The sequence below is a fragment of the Leptonychotes weddellii genome, chromosome 3 (genome assembly GCF_054177405.1).
Source record: "Leptonychotes weddellii isolate Sample4059 chromosome 3, ASM5417740v2, whole genome shotgun sequence".
NCBI classification, from domain to species: domain Eukaryota; kingdom Metazoa; phylum Chordata; class Mammalia; order Carnivora; family Phocidae; genus Leptonychotes; species Leptonychotes weddellii.
In genome coordinates, this window is record NC_138371.1 from 2,336,599 (window position 1) to 2,355,583 (window position 18,985).

The window sequence follows — 18,985 nt, forward strand, 5'->3', positions numbered from 1 at the left end:
GCATCTGGGTGTCTCAGTCCCTTAAGCGTCTGACTTCAACTGGGGTTGTGATCTCAGGGTCCTGGGATGGAGCCCCTAGATGGGGTCCCGGCTCAGTGGGGAGTCCGTTTTTCCCTCTCCCTCTGCCCCTCCGCCTGCTTGTGCGCTCATGCTCTCGCTCTCTCTCAAATAAATAAAATCTTTAAAAAAAAAAAAAAAAAGGAAGGATATTCTGACACCTGCTACAACATGGATGAACCTTGAGGACATCATGCTAAGTGAAATAAGCCAGTCACAAAAGGACAAATACTATATGATTCAACTTATGAGGCACCTGAAGGAGTCAAATTCATAGAGACAGAAAATAGCATGCGTGCCCGAGGCTGGGGAAGGGGAGAATGGGGACTTGTTTAAAGGACACAGAGTTTCAGTCTGGGAAGATGATAAAGTTCTGGAGATTGACCAACGTACAATGGTGTGAATGTACTTAACACTACTGAATTGTACACTTTTAAAAGGTTAAAATTAAAAATAATAAAGTTAAAGTAGTAAAGTTTATTATGTATATCATACCACAATTGAAAAGAAAAAAAAAAAAAGGAAGCCTGGCCCCACCCCACCCCCACCGCAGAGGTCCTGATGCAGTTGGTCTGGGGCGTGGCCTGGGCCTCACGACTCACCCTCTCCTAGGAGACCAACCTTCCCGCTTTGCCCCAGACCGAGCGGGTTCCCTAACACAGGACTCCCAGTTTTAAAACCACTGAGTTGGGACCCTACCCCAGCCCTCAGGGTGCTCCCCACCAGCCTGCCTCCCTCTAGCCCCCTCCCTCCCTCCCCACCAGGTTAATTTTTCCTGCAGAGCCACTCGCTGAGATTCAGCCTCTGTCACCCGGGCTGACGATTCCTAAGCGATCCTCGGAAATCCCACGTGTTCCTTAGCTGGACACGTGCGGCCCTTCCTACACACGCTCCAACGTCCTCCCTCCTGCACTCCCAAGACACATCCAGAACTGGGTGTCTGCACACCTCAGGCCCTCCCATCCCCACGTCAGCCGCCCAGGGGTACATGTGCCTTGGCTCCCCAGATCCCCGCCCCCACCGGAGCAGCTCGGCGCCTGCGCTCTCTGCCTGCCTCCGCGCACACACCCGCCACGTTTCTCTCTTCCCACCTGGACTTAGAGCCCTGGGCGGAGCTGCGCTCTCTCTGCTTGCAGATGCATGCGTTCCTCAAAAGCTGCCTCTGGTCCAATGGATATTTTTATTCTCTCACAGGACTTGTTATTGAACAAATGGATAAAGCCATTCATCAACCAGAACTGACAAGGTTCCTCGTCCAGGCACTGTGCCTGGTCCCGAGCGCAGGCGTGAGCCAACCTGGACCCTGTCCACGGAACCCATGGTCCAAGGCAGCCAGGTGCATGGTGGCTCCCCAGGAGGATAAGTCCACCTCCTAACCCCTGAAACCTGTGAGTGTGATCTTGTTGGGAAAAGGGGGTTTGCAGATGTAATTAGGGTAATGATCTCAGGCACCCTGGACTCAGGCGAGGCCCTAAATCCAATGACAGGTGTGTTGGTAAGAGAAAGGCAGAGGAAGATTTGAGACTGAGACACACAGGGAGAAGCCACGTGAGAAGGAGGCAGAGACTGGAGGATGTGGCCCCAGCTAAGGAAGTCAGGGGCCATCGGTAGCAGGAAGAGACTGGAAGGACGTGTCCCTACAACCTCCAGGGGGAGCACGGTTGGGCAGACACCTCGATTGATTTTAGACCTCTGCCCTCTAAACCGTGCAAGAAAACATTTCCGTGTTTAAGCTACCAAGTGCATGGTAACTTATGGGGGCAGCCGCAGGAAACGCATACACCCGGTCATGGAGCCAGAATCACAGACCACCGGCTGAGCCAGGGCTGTGAGGGACAGAGCGGGGCTGGGGGCTGGGGGGTTTCGGCAGGAGTCAGAGAAGGGTGTGAAGTTCACCACAAAGAGACAGGAAACATCGAGGCCCAGGGGACAGACAGTTGGATGGTTGGACGAAGGCCTCTCTGCGGGCCACGGAGGGGAGGCCCGGTGGGCCTGCTTACTCACGGAGCCTGTCCCCGTGTTACGGGGAAGTCGTCGGGGCGCACTGATGGGATCAGGTTGGGGAAGGGGCACACTGTCTGCTGTGTGCAGGAAGGAGGAAAAAGATGCGGGACTCCAAGGAGACCCAGGGTGACCCCCCCTGCTACCCCCACCAGCCCAGCTGAGGCCCAGAGGACAGGAAACACCCTCCTCCCAGCAGCGTCGGGCACTTGAAGGTTGTATTCGTTCCTGTGAGGGGGCCAGACCCACGGAAGCTGGTCTCAGTCAAAAGGAGTCTTCTGGGACGCTTGGGTGGCTCGGTCGGTTAAGCGTCAGCCTTCGGCTCAGGTCATGATCCCAGGGTCCTGGGATTGAGTCCTGCATCAGGCTCCCTGCTCAGCGGGGCGTCTGCTTCTCCCTCTCCCTCCTGCTCGTGAGCTCGCTCTCTCTTAAAAATTAATATTTTTTTTAAAGATTTTTTAAAAAGTAGTCTTCAGTTTCGTTCGGGGACAGCAGGTGGCCTAGAAAAACAGGCTGCACTGGACCCAGAAGCTTCTCTGGCTCTCGCGGTGTCTCTTTGACCCTGCTCAGCTATGTGCATGTCTCTGTCTCTACCTCTGCCTACCTCTGAGGCACAGTCTCTTTCTCTTTGTGTCTCCCTCTCTCCCTCTTTCTCCTCATCAGTTACCAGGTGAACAAGAACTTAGTGGCTTCCAAGGACAGTGATCACGTGTCCTCTCCCAGGGAATTAGGATGGGGCCCAGCAGGAAAGGCTTGTCTGTGCCTCAGGACATCTGAGTTCGAAGGCTGGCCCACAGGCTGTCAGTGCTGTCAGTCAGGACTCCATGCATGGCCTCCCTGTGGGCTTGGGTTCCTCACAACGTGGCAGCCGGCTTCCCAGGGGAGTGTCCGAGAGAGGGAGAGAGCCAGGTGGGAGCCACTGCGTTCTGGTGGTCAGAGAAGCCACCCAGTTCTGCAGACTCAAGGGGCGCACGTAGCTTGCCCACCTGTCCGTCAGGACCGTCGATGTCGTTCCCAGGATCTCAGTGGGCGAAGGACATACGTTGCTGTGGCTTTGGATAATTCAATCTCTCTCTGCCTTTCTGCTGACCCCTCCCTGCCACTCTGTCCGTCCATCTCTGCTTCTGTTTCCCTGAACCTTGGTCTGGCTCTGTCCCGATGTCTCACTCTCTCTTTGGCACCCTGTCCGTCCTGCTCTCCCTCTCACAGCTCACCAGTCTCCCTCATCTGGCAGATGGACTTCCTTGGCCCTCTCTGAGCGTCAGCCATCACCTCTGTGACTGGCCATTGGTCTCATGGAGTCAGAAACTCCAGCCTGACCCCGCGTGACCATCATCAGCTCAGGCATCCATGTCCAGCATGGGGCTCTCAGTTTACGCTCTGGAGACAGAGCCCCGGCCAGCCAGTCGGCCAGCGTCAGGCTCCTCTGGCCCAGGGGCCCCTGCTCCAAGCCTGTATCGACCGGCAGAGACTGGCCACTTGGATAATTAAGAGCCTCTGCCATGGTCCGGAGAAGGAGGTTTCCGTCACTCACCCAGTAGGTGGGTGATTGGTCAGGACTCGCCATTGCTAAGGAGAGTCTCAACTCAAACCAGTAGAGACAAAAAGCATCTATCAGCCTGTGGTAGCAGATGCTGCTGGTGCCCGCAAGCTCTAGAACCACTACACAAGGAGGCAAAAGAGAAAGAAGTACCTGGGAGTTACATCCCTCGCCTCAGGCAGGATTCACACTCACGGCCCCCCATGGTTTGGTTCCTGCTGATGCCTGAAATCACATTCCACGTGTCTCCACCCTTCCCTGTCCCCTGCCACTGCCCTCTCCTCTCCCCTGGGAGCACTTGCTTGATCTCCTTCCAGGCTGGCGGGTGAGTTTGTATGCTGCTGTCTTGAGGCAGAACTGCTTTTTCTCAGAGAAACCTCTCTTTGCCGTTGAGGCCTTCAACTGATTAGATGAGGCCCACCCAGATTATTAAGGGTAATCTTAATTTAAAGTCAACTGATTGTAGATGCTAATCGCATGTGCGAAATACCTTCCCTGCAACATCTAGACTGGTGTTTGACCAAATAACTGGGCACCATGACCTGGCCAGGCTCACATAAAACTGAACCATCACACCCCCTAAGACATCTACAGAACGGGGATGGCCAGGATGGGATGGTGTTCGGGCACAGCTGGACCCCGGAATTCCAAGTCTGGCCCTCGGTCTCATCCATTGTTAGATTTGCTTTCCTCCGTATGCAGCCTCAACTGGGACACTTTGCTCTGTGTGGCATCATCACAGACCTTCGAGGGCCCAGCTCAGCAGCTGCGGAAGAAACCACCTCTCGGCCCGCACGCCATATCCACGCCAGGGAGAGCTGTGAGTGACCTGCTGTGGCCCTGTACCCACCACAGGGGCCTCCCGAGAGCTTACCAGTTCCCCCCGAAAGAACTGGACAAGGGGGAACAGGAAGAGGGCCAGAGAAGCCAACATAGCTCCTCTCCGCCATGTTGCTCACAAGCACGTTGCTTTGGTAAATTTTCTCAGAAATTAATTTTTCCGTCGCTTGAAGACAAGATGAATTTATTTTATTTTCTCAAAGGTCACAGCCAGAAAACACAAGCCCCTCAACCTTCAGTTGTCTTGATCCAGGTGACCCAGTGCCACCCCCGGACATTTCTCCACAGCAGTGGCCACACTGGGGTCATGACCAAGGGTGCATGCTGGCTGCTTCTGAATCTGTAAAGTAACAGAAGAATGCCCTGGGTTACAATTAATAAAGATCATTGTTCCTGGACGTGAACAAAGCCGGCCTTCATTTCTTTATTTGGTGGCCCATTTGGTGAAGCACTTAAGAAGTGCCCAGGCCAACATACACATACAGTGGTTTTAATTACATCCTGTGAATTTATTTTTCCAGAGAGAACTAGTTCGCGGGGAAATGTCCATAAAAGCAACTTTAGCAGCCGTGTGATCTTCTGTGTGTGTTTCCTGTAGGAAGTCTGTTGAGTTTAAGGTCAGCTTTAGCATGATGTTTTACAGAGGCAGGGGGATGGTGAAGGCTGCCCACAGCCCCGGGGATGGGAATGTCATGGCCTGGGGCCCCAGGGTGAGCTGGGCACATGACCCCTGCCACTGAAGGTAGGCACGCTGGCCGAGGGCAGGATGGCTTCCACGGGCTCCAGCAACCCTCGGGAGCTTGCAGGTTTATGTTCACCCCACTCTGCCGGCTGCTTCATGCATTCCTTAGAAACAATTCTAAGGGATCAATTTTACAAGGAAGGAATCAGATCCCAGATGGAAGGTCTGAAATGCATGACAGAATGATGAGCAGATATTGGTAAATATGTGAATTAATTTGGACAAAACGTGGCTGCCTAAGCAACAATAAAACAAATCGTGAGCTAAAAAAACAAGGTAAAATTAAAAGACCAGACACTACAGCATATCAGTTGGTGTTGTGCTAGTATTGTTGGAAGAAAGCTAAAGACACAGATTAATCATAGCCCTTGTAAACTGTAAGGAGTTCAAAGTAGCTAAAGTAACCATTAAAATAACAACCATGGTTTGGGCACCTAGATGGCTCAACTGGTTAAGCATATGCCTTCAGCTGAAGTCATGATCCCAGGGTCCTGGGATCGAGTCCCGCATTGGACTCCCTGCTCAGCGGGGAGCCTGCTTCTCCCTCTGCCCCTCGCCCCGCTTGTGCTCTCTCTCTCTCTCAAATAAATAAAATCTTTAAAAAAAAATAACAACCATAGTTTGAAAGTTATGCTTTCAAACTAGACAAATCTAGGAAAATGGGGTAAGAAAAATAGGATAAAAACTTTCCTTTTTTCAAAACAAGGCAAAAAAAAAAAGTGAAGCTGAGAAAATACAAAAAGTGGGAAAAATAGAGCCCACATTATAAGATGGTATAGTATGTCCAAATGGAATAAATTCTCCAGGTGAAAACAGACTGCCCGACGGAATGTTTACGAGAGACACAATTAAAACATGAAAATTCAGGGGCGCCTGGGTGGCTCAGTCGTTAGGCGTCTGCCTTCGGCTCGGGTCATGATCCCAGGGTCCTGGGATCGAGCCCCGCATCGGGCTCTCTGCTTGGCGGGAAGCCTGCTTCACTCTCTTCCATTCCCCCCTGCTTGTGTTCCCTCTCTCGCTGTCTCTCTCTCTCTGTCAAAATAAATAAATAAAATCTTTAAAAAAAATAAAAAAAAATAAAAAAAAAAAATAAAACATGAAAATTCAGAGAGATTTAAAGGCAAAGGATGAAAGCACATATCAAGGAGAAATCAATTAATTATCACAGTGGGTGGGAGACTTTAAAATACCCCTCTCAGGAAGTGAAGAGTCAAGTAGGAAAAGCATCTACAAGAGGATGACTTTGGATAAGACAACCAACAGGCTTGACGGAACGGGCATATTACATCCAACACTGTGCCCAAGATTCCTTTCCGAGGCATGCAGAACACAACACTAAGCAGTGTGGCCGAGGATGTGGGGAGACCCCGTGCACTGCTGGGGAGACCACAAAATGGTGCGGCCGCTATGAAAAACAAAGAGTCCCCCATACAATCCAGCAACTCCGATGCCACGTGCGTCTCCAGAAGAATGGAAGGCGAGGACACAAGCAGATCTTTGCACACCCATGTTCACAGCAGCATTATTTACAATAGCCGAAAGGCGAGAGCAGCCTAGGTGTGAAGAGTGTCTAGTGCACACATTTACACTATTGGGATTATATAGTTTCTATTGCTATGTAACATTGTCGTCATACAATGAAATAGTATGCGGCCAGACGATGAGGTGACAAATACAAAATGTGGTCCATCCGCACAAAGAAATATTTGTCAGCCTTGAAAAGAAGTGAGATCCTGACCCATGGGGCGACAAGGATGAAGCTGGAAGGCCCTGCCCCCCGAAACAAGCCAGCCACAGAAGGACAAGGACTGTCTGCACTTACACGTGGGACCTAGCGCAGCCACACTCCTGGAGCCGGAGAGCAGAAGGGCAGGCGCCAGGGGCTGCGGGCGGGCTGGGGAGTCCGTGTTTCATGGGGACATGAGAAAGCTCTAGGGACGGACAGTGGTGATGGTTGCACAGCGGGCGCGGTTAATACCACTGCACTAGACACTTAAAAATGATGAAAATGTGCATTTTACGTGTATTTTACCTAAAAGACGATGACATGTCAAATGTTTGTTAAACCCTTTAAAGTGAAAAATTGCGGGGTAAAAAACTATTTGGAGCTTTTATGAACTGGACTGTGTGTGAAGCTATCAAAGCGGTGTGCACAGGGCTCAGAGGGTGGGGAGCAGGTGGGACTCCTCCCCTCACCGCGATGCGGCCAAAGCAGAAGGCAAGAACAGGGTGACTGGGAGGGGGGCGGGGGGCGGGGGTGTATTTGTCAATGGGCCAAAGAATAAATCACGACAGGCTGAGAAAATATTTGCAAGGGAACCAGGATAAAGTCTCCACTCAATGAAATAGTATGCGGCCATTCAAACTGTGGCGAGGAGAACACTTGGTAACAAGGGAGCAATGTAACCATTGTTTACAATAAGACGACAATGTTACATACCAATAGAAACCATACAATCCCAATAGTGTAAATGTGTGCTTTTGTGGATGTGTTGTATATGCATAAGAAATAGATGAGATTGCAAAACACGTTTTTTAACGATGAGGTGACAGATACACAGCAGCTGGCGGCCGTGGGTGGTGGTTAGCTTCGGGAGGTGGGATGATGAGCCATGTTTATTTCCTTCTGGGTGCTGCTTTCTAACCGAACAAGTATTAAGCAAAGCAGAAAGCTGGAACCACAAAGGTCTTTGAGACAGAAGCCGCAGTCGCTGTGGGGAGTGGGGCGAAGGACTGGAAACCACCACCCATCCACCTTTTGATCCGCTCAGTGCTCCTGGTGGCCCGACGCCCGCCACACAGGGTCAACAAAGTTATCGGTGGCGGGACCCTGGGTGGGGGCAGCCTGGATCTTCCCTGGATTAACGAGGCACGTTCTGCTCGGTGCGCAATGCCCCCCCACCTCCTCCTATCTCCCACAGTCCTCCGGCTCCTTCCGACTCTGGAGCCCCCATGTGATGCGCCAGACCCCTAGGTCTGGACCTGGAGCCCGCTCAGTCAAGGGGAAGGAGGCCACATCCAAAGCCCCTGGATGCACCTGTTCCAGAAAACAGGGCCTGAGGGAGCTGTGACCTCAAGAGGCGGTTTTGCTGGGCTGCCGGGGAAATGCCACTTGAAGAACCAGTATGGAAGGAGATGGTCTGGGAAGGGAGGAAAACCCCCACTCACAAGGGGAGATTTCCGGGGGCTGCCCTGAAGTGGGAGGGGCCCAGAACTGGGAGGAGGAGACCCTCCTGCCCCCCAAATCCCCGTCAGAACGGAGAGGACCAAAACTGGAGACCGTCTCCTCTCCTGGTCCAGGGGAGGTGAATTATAAAGATTAACAGTGATGTAATACCTATGTATTTTAAAAATATGATCGATATAAAGATGTGCAGCACACAACTCAGAAATCATACACAGTACTCTTTACCATCAATCCCATACAATCATCCTCAGAGAAGGCTCTTGCTGATTTTTGCTGAACTCCTGTACCCACAGCCAGCCTCTGGCTGCGATTCACAAGTGTGGTTCTGATGTGAATGTGGGCTGATATTTTCAGGTATTTAATAAGCAAGATGAGAGCGAAGCCAGAAGGACCTGCGGACGGGCATCGCTTGCCCAGCCGCGACATGAGCAAGCTCCTTGCTGGACTGGACAGTAGTCTTGAGCCCTGGAAGTCCTGAAAATCCCCTCCCTGGGTTTGTGCTGTTCACGTTGCGATGGCTGCAGAGTGCATTCCAAGCCAACGCGCACCGTCGTCCGTGTCTCTGTTCCGTGTGCCAGTCTCCACGGTGTCCAGACTCCCGCCGGGGCCGAAAGCGTAAAATGTGAGAGGTCACTAAGTGATGAATTTCCAGGATTGACTGCCCTTGTTTTTACTATAAGGTCCCGCAAACTTCCTGAAGGGTAACACTCGCGGGTAGAACAGCTCCAGCCCGCCCTGCACAGGCGACCAGGGTGACCGGAGCTCAGGCCCTCGGGGTGTCGGTGTCTGGGCGTCGGAGGGGCGGCCCGGTGAGCACAGGAGGCGCCCCACGGCTGACGGGCTAGTGAGGGGAACCCCAACACACACGGTCCACCTCACCCCAGAGACCACCGTGCTCTTTACAAGCTGTGACCTTCCTCATTCCACTGCAGAGGGATCCAGTTTTAGCCACACACAGTTGTTCGGGCAGGTGTGAAGATGGGGACACACAATGGTTTTGCAGGAGAGGAGTCGGGCTTGGTGCGCAAGCCCCGGGGGGCACGGGGGGCACGGAGGCCACGGGGGCCACGGCAGCTGGGGGCACCGGGGAGGGGCGCACACAGCGCCTCAGGCTGCCACAGCCAAGTCCACGGCCGAGGCTCTGATTTCACAACTATCCGAACGAGCAGCGCGCTTAAAATCCGTGGCTTAGGAGATTTTCATTGAGCGTTCTATTTTTAAACACATCCCAGTGTTTGTATTGAAACCGCCCCAGAGACACCTTCCTTCAGAGCCATAATCCCTGGAAAGGGAAACCACCCGAGAAGGCGGCTCTCTCGGCTCCCTGGGCGCGTCCCTGGGCCGGGAGCAGAGCGAGGGCAGCTGTGAGGTGGGTCCAGCCACACGGGAGCCCACACTACGGCCCCACGCTCTTGTGCCTTCGTGGGCCCTTCCTCCACAAAAATCATTAAAAATTATACAACCGTGTCTATGTAAAGATGAATATATTAATAGCATATATTAAAACATCTACTCTGACCTAAAAGTTCATTGTTTTTTCGGACTATAAAAGAAGTCAAAACACGTTCATGGGTCCCCGCAGTACTGGGGGCGCCACGGACTGGCCCAGATGTGGCAGCTGTGCCCTCGGTGGCTGTGCTGAGTCCCAAGGTCTAGCCCGGGTGCGGGGTTTGGAGCAGGGTGGGGGTGCCCCGCAGCCCGCTGTCACCTGTCAGAGATGCCCAGCTCAGGTTGGCGGGCCCCTTGCTGTGGCATCAAACAAAACAAACAGAGATTTAAGTCACTGCCTCGCCCTTTCTTAGCTCTGTGCTCGCTCAGACGACAGAACCAACCAGGCCAACAGCCAGCAGCCCCCCGCAGACCGCTCCCCAGGGCCCCGAGGCCAGCCCCACGCTCTGCGGCTCGGCGCCGGCCCATTTACCTCGAAGGTGCCTGGGACTTAGAGCTGGCAGAGGCCGCTCACTTGCTCCCACAGCCTCGGGAGTGGTAGTGGGGTAGAAGGCCTGACTCCCAGCCCTGGAGAGGCTCACAGGACAAAGTGGGAGCGAAGGATCTTTGTAAACAGTTTCCCACCGGGAAGGTTCTTTTCTCCTGCAGCCCCCAAAAAACAGCAGAGAGGCATCCGGGACAGGGAATTTCTAGCCCTGAGGTTCAAAGCGCTATAAACCTACAGGCCCCCAGGCAGTGCCAGGCACGCGATCGCAAAGGACACCATTGCCCCAGAGTTTAAATGACAATTTTGGAAAATCCCGGAAGGATCTCAAACAGGCGGCTTGCGAGTGAGGCAGGAAAACTGGCGAATGAACTTGTCCCAATCAGTATCTGCTCCAGGAGAGGTACATCCGGTCCTGCAACATTCCCCCGGCTTCCCAGGGCTGTGACAAAGGTCCCAAGAGGCAGTGTCTGTTCAGGGGAGAAGGAGGACAGTAGGCTCCCTGGCTGGAGGGGGGCACGTCAGGGGCCAGATAGGCCTCTCCAGGGAAATTGTGAGAAGTGAGAGGGGCCTCGGGGCGGGGAGGGGCGGGGGCAGCGACCACAGCTGGGCTCGGCTTACAGGGGGTTCGTGAAGCCCAAGCCCATGTACCTGAGAGGGTGAGCATGCTGGGGCAGCAGCTGGGGCAGCAGCTAGGGCAGTAAGGGGCTGGGGTGGAGACCTGGGATGGCAGGGTGGTTTATTCCTTATTGGGGGTAGGTGAGGTCTGGTAGTAGCCGTGGGGGCACCCAGTGGAATCCTCAACAGCATCCCTGAGAAGTGGTCAACTGGTTCTGCTTGCACACCTCCTGTGATGAGGAGCTCACTATCTACCTGGACGATCCACATCATCTTGGAACCATTCTGTAGGAGGGGAGACTCCTTCCTTATTCAGACCCAAAGTCTACCACTCCATATATCTCACCCATGGGTCAGTCCTACAGCCCCAGAGCACAGGTTCCTCCTCTCCCCACCAGCCCTTATAGTTGAAGACAACGGTCATGTCTCTGCTTCAGCTTTCTCCTGGGACAGGAAAATATTCCCGTCTTTAATTTTGAGAAGTAATTTCAAGACACCCTTTAAAAGTACTAAACAATTTATACCACCACATCCTCAATCACCCCATGTATTAATATAATCTTTTTAACTTTTGCCGGTTGAAAATTGTGTCGGCGGGGTATTAACACAGGTCATGAGTAACAGCCAATATTTGTGTAGAGCGTACTGGGTGCTGATTACTGATCTTTGTACTTTACAATCAGTAAAGCATCTGTCCTCTGACAATAAACCATAAAGTAAGTGCCATGTGGGAAAGGGAGGCAAGAAGTTTTGGCCACTTGCCCAAAGTCACAAGCTAGTACACGAGCCCTCCACAGGTGGAGGGCAGGGCGCCTGACCTGCTGGGATTCCGACCCAGGTAACTCTCTCCTATCTGGATTCCAGACTCCAGGCCACGTTATTTCTCCCCCGTAAGGTTAAACATGGGTCTCATGCGCTTCTCGATCACTGGCATCTTCTGTGAACTGACTGTATCTTTCTTCCAGCATCCAACTGGGCCATAAGTATTTTTCTATTATAAGTCTCTGTCTACTATGAATATTACCTCTGCTAGAGATGTTGCAAATATTTCTCCCAATGGGCTATCTGTATTTTTTACGTTTGCTTGGCTAGAAACGTTTAATTTTTATGAGCCAAGGGTTTTTTTTTTCATCTATGGCTTCTGGAAATTGTCTTTTTTAGGAAGTTCTTCTTCACCCCAAAACATATTTAGCACTTACTATGCTCTCTCCTAGGTGCTTTGTTCCTATATATTGTTACCGCTCACAAAATAAAACTATAATAAATAACATAAATGTATTAGTATGATAATATATCAATAAACAATAAAAATATATCTACAAATATGATAAACACAAAGTGTTCTTCGATCATTCTAGTATTCTCATATTTTTTAAGTTCTTTAATGTTTTGGAAACTTATTTTTGTAGGTGGTATGAGGCAGGAATATTTTATTTTTGCCATGTGGATGACCATATGCTCCAATACCATTTATTTGGACAACAATATGAAATGCTTCTGCTTTGAAATACCGTATTTATCAGACACTAAATTCCCAGATTTATGTATCTAGTCAGAAGTTAATGCTGTTTCATTAATTTATATTTATATTTTTAAAGATTTTACTTATTTATTTGACAGAGAGAGTGAGCACAAGCAGGGGAAGCAGCAGAGGGAGTGGGAGAAGCAGACTCCTCACTGAGCAGGGAGCCCCCCATGAACCAGAGATCATGACCTGAGCTAAACGCAGACGCTTAATTGACTGAGCCACTCAGGCGCCCCAGAAAGGGTAAGTTTCTTTAAAAAAAAAAAAAAAAAGATTTTTTACATATAACACTGTCACCAGGGTGTCCTGCTGGGCTCTGGGGGCACCCGGACCAGCAGGCGACCTCCCAAGGTCGAAGCGCTGGCTTCATCAGGGAACCCCGGAGGGTTTCTGCACCCCCCCACGACATCCCAAGTGCGGGCCGCTGGTCACCCGCCTGGAACCGCCCTCACGGTTCTTCCTGTTCTTTCACCCAGTCAGGGCTGGCCCGGTTTCACGTTCCCATGTCCTGAGTCGATTCTTCAGTGTCCGGGGCCTGCGCACTCGTTCACGCAGTTGTGAATTACACAGACCCACTTCCCCCAGCTTCCTCCAAATCATCGGTAAAGACGTCCGAGAGAAGAGGCCCGCCAGGAACCCCCTTCAGGGCAACATCAGTTCAGCGACAGGGGCCTTTACGCCAAGGTCCTTCCACCAGTGCTGAATGCAAACGCATCCCCACGTCTGTCCCCAAGGGAGCAGAAGCCTCGTCAGACGTCCACGGTCTCGACAGCACATCCCCCGACCCAGCTTACTAAGGTCACCGGCGGGCCCAGCTGCTGCCCACGCTGGCGCTCGGCGGGCACCGGACACCCGAGGGCCCTGGCTGACCCCGACGGCAGGTTTCCGACAGGAAGAGGGCCACGTCGTCTGCTGTCCAAACCAGGACACGGCTGCGGGCGGCAGAGGGATGCTGCTAAAATTCCGCCTCGAGGAAAGTCTGAGCAGATCAGGACGGTGACCACCCCCTGGGGGAGGGCCGGCGCCCCCGGAGCCTGGGCGGGGACCGTAAGCACCGCACGTGCGCACGCTAGCGTCGACCAGGACGCGAGCCCCGCACACACCAGCTGGTGTCGTCCACTAAGATACTGGCTTTCACGCAGGTTTTGATGGGGAACCTTGAGTGCTCTGGGATTTAAGTGCGAGGTCGTGGTGACGGCAGCATCACAACGCTTGTCCTGAGATGTGCACGGGAGACATGAGAGCACCACGGGGACCAGCGCAAGCGCTGCGAAGGCCCGGCGGCAGGCCCTCCTGTCCCGCGGCCTCCCGACGGGCTGGCGGGTGGCGCTGGTGGCTCGGGCCCTGGGGGAGCAGCGGTGTCGGGACCACGGCCGCTTACAAAGCCCCGACCCCCCCTGCCTAATGGTGCACGGCCTCCTTGTGGTTTATGGACTTCACTGTTTGAACCCCGTTTTCTTACCAGGAAGACCCACTTGCCTGGTTTAAGAAGCCCATCATCAATCTGGAACTCAGCTCTAAATATGCACTTAAAAAAGTTACAGTTTAAGAACCATTTAAATTTCTTTTTACTAGCAGGGGGGAAAAAAAAAAAGTCCTTCCCAATCTTCCTTTATGAAAACACCCGAAACAAGCAAAACAGGGACTCGTGTATGGGCCTCACTTCTGCCCTACTGCAAGGCTGGTAAAACTATACCTATCAGAACACCTTTTGGGAAAATAGAAAACGTTTATTAATAAAGTGCATCATGGGACAGTTCAACTCAGAGCCCAAGGGCAGGACGCATTTCCCCTCTGGTCCTGACAGGGGCGCTGCCCCCTGCCCCGCCTCAGCAGCTCACACAACCGCCCATCTCACTCCCACCCTCTGCTACGGTGGACCGCACGGAAGCCTGCCCACGAGGCTGTGGTTGGCTCCTCGGGAGGCATCCTGGGTGTGTGTGGAAGATTCTGGAGCTGGGCGCAGAGTCTGTGTGGAATATCCTCCCTCGCAGTGGGCATGGTCTTGTTGTACATGGCCTCCTTTGAAGCCGATTCTCGTGGAAGCTCCAGCAACTGGTCATCCCTGTGACCACGGACATCCATGTGTTTGCTCACAGGCTGGTCCAGGCCCTGCTGCCCTTGCTCCCAGTCACGCGCCCTGACCCCACACACCAACAGCAGACAGATGCAGTCAGCTCGGTGCAGCTCAGCCAAGAAGCGCAAGCATGCTTCGGGGGCGCCTGTCGGGGCGCAGGATGGGACTCTGGACCACCCAACATCCTAACCGCACTCCGCATCACAAAGTGATATCATTTCTCATCACAGATTGGTCATGAACATTGTTTAAGTTGCTTACTGAAAAGAAAAATAAGCATGAATATCAAAGCAGAAAGCTCACATTTTAGTCCTGAATTTTTTTTCCCCTAAGGTTTACACATTTTCTTTGAATATAAATTAATGTCAGCTCAACTTTTAAATTAAAATTCCTGCAGGGAGACTTCAGTACTTCCTGGAAATGTCCAAGCCAAAGTAGAGGTAAAGGTTTAATAACCCCCTTGTGGATTTTCTCAAAGTAATACATAACATCAGGACTCATCGTGTCTGATAAAGATACCATAATAATCAGAGAGACTGCCTAAAACTTCATGAATGATCTTGAAGTTTCTGACAAATGCTTATCTGTCTTATAAAACTTCACTTTATACAGAAGATGGATAAATGTCACGATATGAATGAAAAGATAAATTTCCCTGAACTTTCTTCACAAGGAAAACAAAATATACACGTTTGAAAATACAAAAATCCAAATGCTTATGTTTTCTCCAGCTGTGAACTGAACCGCACAACCCATACACTTATAGAAAAAATATGTGATTGTTTTTAATGATTTATGTATAAAATAAAAATAAATTTTATGATACAATTTAATAAACTACTTCGTACAAAATTTTACTCACATAAAATGTATGCAATTTTTTCTTTGCAACACAAAAATCCTATTCGTATGTACAAATCATAAAAAGCAAACACATCTTGAAGCAAAAACAGTCCATTGGGTTGTGGCTAAGTCATTCAATTCAGAAGAAAAGAGACGAGTACATGGAGGGCTAGTTAATGGACACCCCTCCCACCTCCAATAATGCGTTTAGTGCAATCTATCAAAAATTTTATGCTGAGTGGTAGAAATGACAAAGTGGCCAATGTGTCAAAATGGCAGAGCTTCATAATCTGATCCTGAACTTACTCAGCTTGGAAGAATCATATAACCACCTTAGAAAAGGATTTCTTTTGGAAATTACAGTAAGGAAACCTAACCTGAACATTTGTGCTAAGCCTTAAAGAAGCAGAACTTTCTCAGGCAATTCTAACATTTAAATGGCACGGCGTGGTTCACACCATAAATATCTAGAAATAACAGTATGAGGACCCAGACCTTATGATCTGTATGTCTCCAAACACTGGGTTCCTTTATATACAAACTTAAGACTTTCATTAAGTATTTACAGTATCATATGTGAGTGAAAAACTTAAACCATGTTCTAAAAAAAACCTTGCTGTAAAAAACAATTTCCAAAAAAACAGTAACATCAAAAAAATGTTGCTAATTGGCCCATCCCCCAAAGTCTTCCTTCAGCTGTTTGCCCCAAGCCGCCCGCCTCTCGGGAATGCACATCTAATGGGAAGGATTAGGAAAGACACCCAGGCCACTGGGGGAAGGCGAGCGCAGGCCTGGAGCAGCTCACTGCTACCCACATGGGGAAAACCCTGGGGCCGAATGTCCCTGAAGGACATACTGAAATCTCCTTCAATTTATGAACTTTAAGGCTGCAAACACAAGCAAGAGGCCGTAGGGACCAATGAGAAAATGACAAAGAGATATACACAGTTGCAAAGAGCTTTAAAAAAAAAACCTCAGGTGAACCTTATCAAGATACAGACTGAAATGAACCCTTTCGGAGGGGAAATGAACTCAAAATAGAGCAGACTCATACTCAGGCCCCATTCTGTTTGTAAGTGCCCATCAGAAGGGAGCCATCCTTCACTCTGCTCCCCTCAGGGTCCCGTCACCAGACCTAAAACCTGAAACCGAGGGTGTCGCATCCCTTGCGTGCCACCTGCACGTGCCTGCTAGCGAATTCTGGCACAGACCTGAGCAGGACAGGCCGCCTCGAGACGCAGAGAACACGCCGCACGGCAGGCAATGCTCCCGCTGGAGGAAGGGGAGAGAACCCGGCCCCTCTACACACAGACGTGCCTGCGCTTTCAAAGCTCTGCACTTTGGACGGAGGACACGGAGAACTTCATTTTCTTAGGAAACTGAACTTAGAGAATAGTGACGTTCTATCTTCCTTTTTATTTTCAGACTGAGGAGGACTTCCAGCTTTGGAAACATGTGAGCTTTCACCTTCTCGAACTCAGGTTGATACTGTACACCATTTTCTGAATCTTCTCTTCGTTCTTCAGGATGTTGGCCTTGACAGCACAGATCTTGTCCTGCTGGTCCTTGATCAGCTGCTCCAGCTCGGCCAGCTCAGCCTTCAAGGGCTCCACCGCACAATCCGTGATGCTGGCGGGACACAACACGGGGCCTTGTGAGCACCAGCCTCGGCTTACATTTGCTGCTGCTGCTGCTTTTTTTTAAAAAGATTTTATTTATTTATTTGACAGTCGGAGAGACACAGCGAGAGAGGGAACACAAGCAGGGGGAGCGGGAGAGGGAGAAGCAGGCTTCCCGCCGAGCAGGGAGCCCGATGCGGGGCTTGATCCCAGGACCCTGGGACCGTGACCTGAGCCGAAGGCAGACGCTTAACGACTGAGCCACCCAGGGGCCCCCAGATTTGCTTCTTGATTGAAACAAATAAAGAAGACAAAAGCAAGTTATTCACAGCATCCAAAGAAAAAGGGTAAAAATATAAACATACTCGGATAATGATATAAAGGGACAAGGACCTCACACCTGGGAAAAACGTTATTTTACCGCCCCACAGCCAAAAGTGAAGCCAAACATGCAATCACACAAAGGAGCCTACTATCCCTAAAGCCCCACATCACATGTCGCAGAGCCCTCGGACGGCAGGGAGGCGAGCAGCGCGGCCACCAACAAGGGCCACGGGCCCAGCAGCCCGACATGCCCCCCACCTTCCTCAGGGAGGCTCCTCCAGCTGCCAGGGTGCTCCACCCAGGCTCCTCCAACTCACGAGTTCGAGGTGTGAGGCCTTTCAGTGCTGGGTTACCTGCCAGGAAAAATCTAGAACGTATTTGGGAAAGCAGAGGTCAAACTGGCCTTTTCTTTAGTTTTTTTAAGCATATAAATACAAAATAAATACAAAGAAGAGTGATGGGGCGCCTGGGTGGCTCAGTCGTTAAGCGTCTGCCTTCGGCTCAGGTCATGATCCCAGGGTCCTGGGATGGAGCCCCACATTGGGCTCCCTGCTCAGCAGGGAGCCTGCTTCTCCCTCTGCCTCTGCCTGCCGCTCCCCCTGCTTGTGGGCGCTCTAATAAATATTTTTAAAAAGACTCTATATAAAAAACAAAACAAACAAAAAAAACGAAGAAGAGTGACAGTTTCCAACCATCCTGCCACAAAGCAAACTCAGGTTCTGTAAGGAAGAACCATCTGGGTGCTACTTTTCAGTACCTTAAATCAACTGTAGGAAGTGCCAACAAATCACCGTGCTGGGCTTGGCCCCAAAAAGTTCACGGCGATTTCCTAACTCCTCTTCTGCTGGACACTTACACTTTTAAGGGACGTTTTGGGAGTAAGCAGGCTAATAAGATAGCAGCTTCATTATCACACAGTATTTTCCCGTTGGGCTTACAGACCGAGCACCCTGTCCGCTCACGTCGTTTTCTGACAAACCCTTAACAACTGATAGTTTCATGCATTCCAGATTCCCTGATTATAAACAAAGAACATCAATCATTTCCCTAAAGTAAATCTCTTTTTAGTGGTTATTATATTTCCTTTACAGTAGCAATTTCAAAATGGGCTCATCAGCATTTATTTCTTTTCAGAGTAAAAAATTAAAATACTTTCAAGTACAGTTACCAAACTTTGGGGATTTTGGTAAGACACATAAAACAAAGTTCCCTGTATTGTTCCCTGCAAAGTTCCCCGTATTTACTGCCTGTATCTACTTGCGTGAACATTAACTCCAAATCTTTCCTAACTGATGCAAAGACGTGCCCTGTGCGGACGACTGAGGAAGGAAAACACTTCCTTTGCGGAGGTGTCCCCGTTGGGCTCCCTGCGCCCCCGTCCACGCCCACGCCCACGCCCACCTCTCCTCCTTCTGCAGAGCACCCCCCGGCCCCGCCCCCCCACCCCACCTCTCCTCCTTCCGCAGAGCCCCCCCCCCCGCCCCGCCCCGGCCCCGCCCCCGCCCACCTCTGCACCTGCTGCAGAGCCCCCGCCCCGGCCCCGCCCACCTCTCCTTCCGCAGAGGCCCCCGCCCTGGCCCCGCCCTCCGCCCTGGCCCCGCCCCCTCTGCTCCTTCTGCAGAGCCCCTGCCCTGGCCCCGCCCCCGCCCACCTCCGCACCTGCTGCAGAGCCCCCGCCC

General features: G+C 51.3%; 1 protein-coding gene across 1 annotated transcript in view; it reads right to left on the minus strand.

The window, feature by feature from the left end:
• Positions 1-12,702: 12,702 nt before the first annotated feature.
• Positions 12,703-18,985, minus strand: part of IFT54 (intraflagellar transport 54) — a 46,828-nt gene continuing 40,545 nt past the window's right edge. The window contains exon 16 of the mRNA XM_081815543.1: positions 12,703-17,000. Within this exon, the coding sequence (XP_081671669.1) occupies positions 16,827-17,000 (174 nt within the window). The 3' untranslated portion in view covers positions 12,703-16,826. The remainder of the gene's footprint in view (positions 17,001-18,985) is intronic.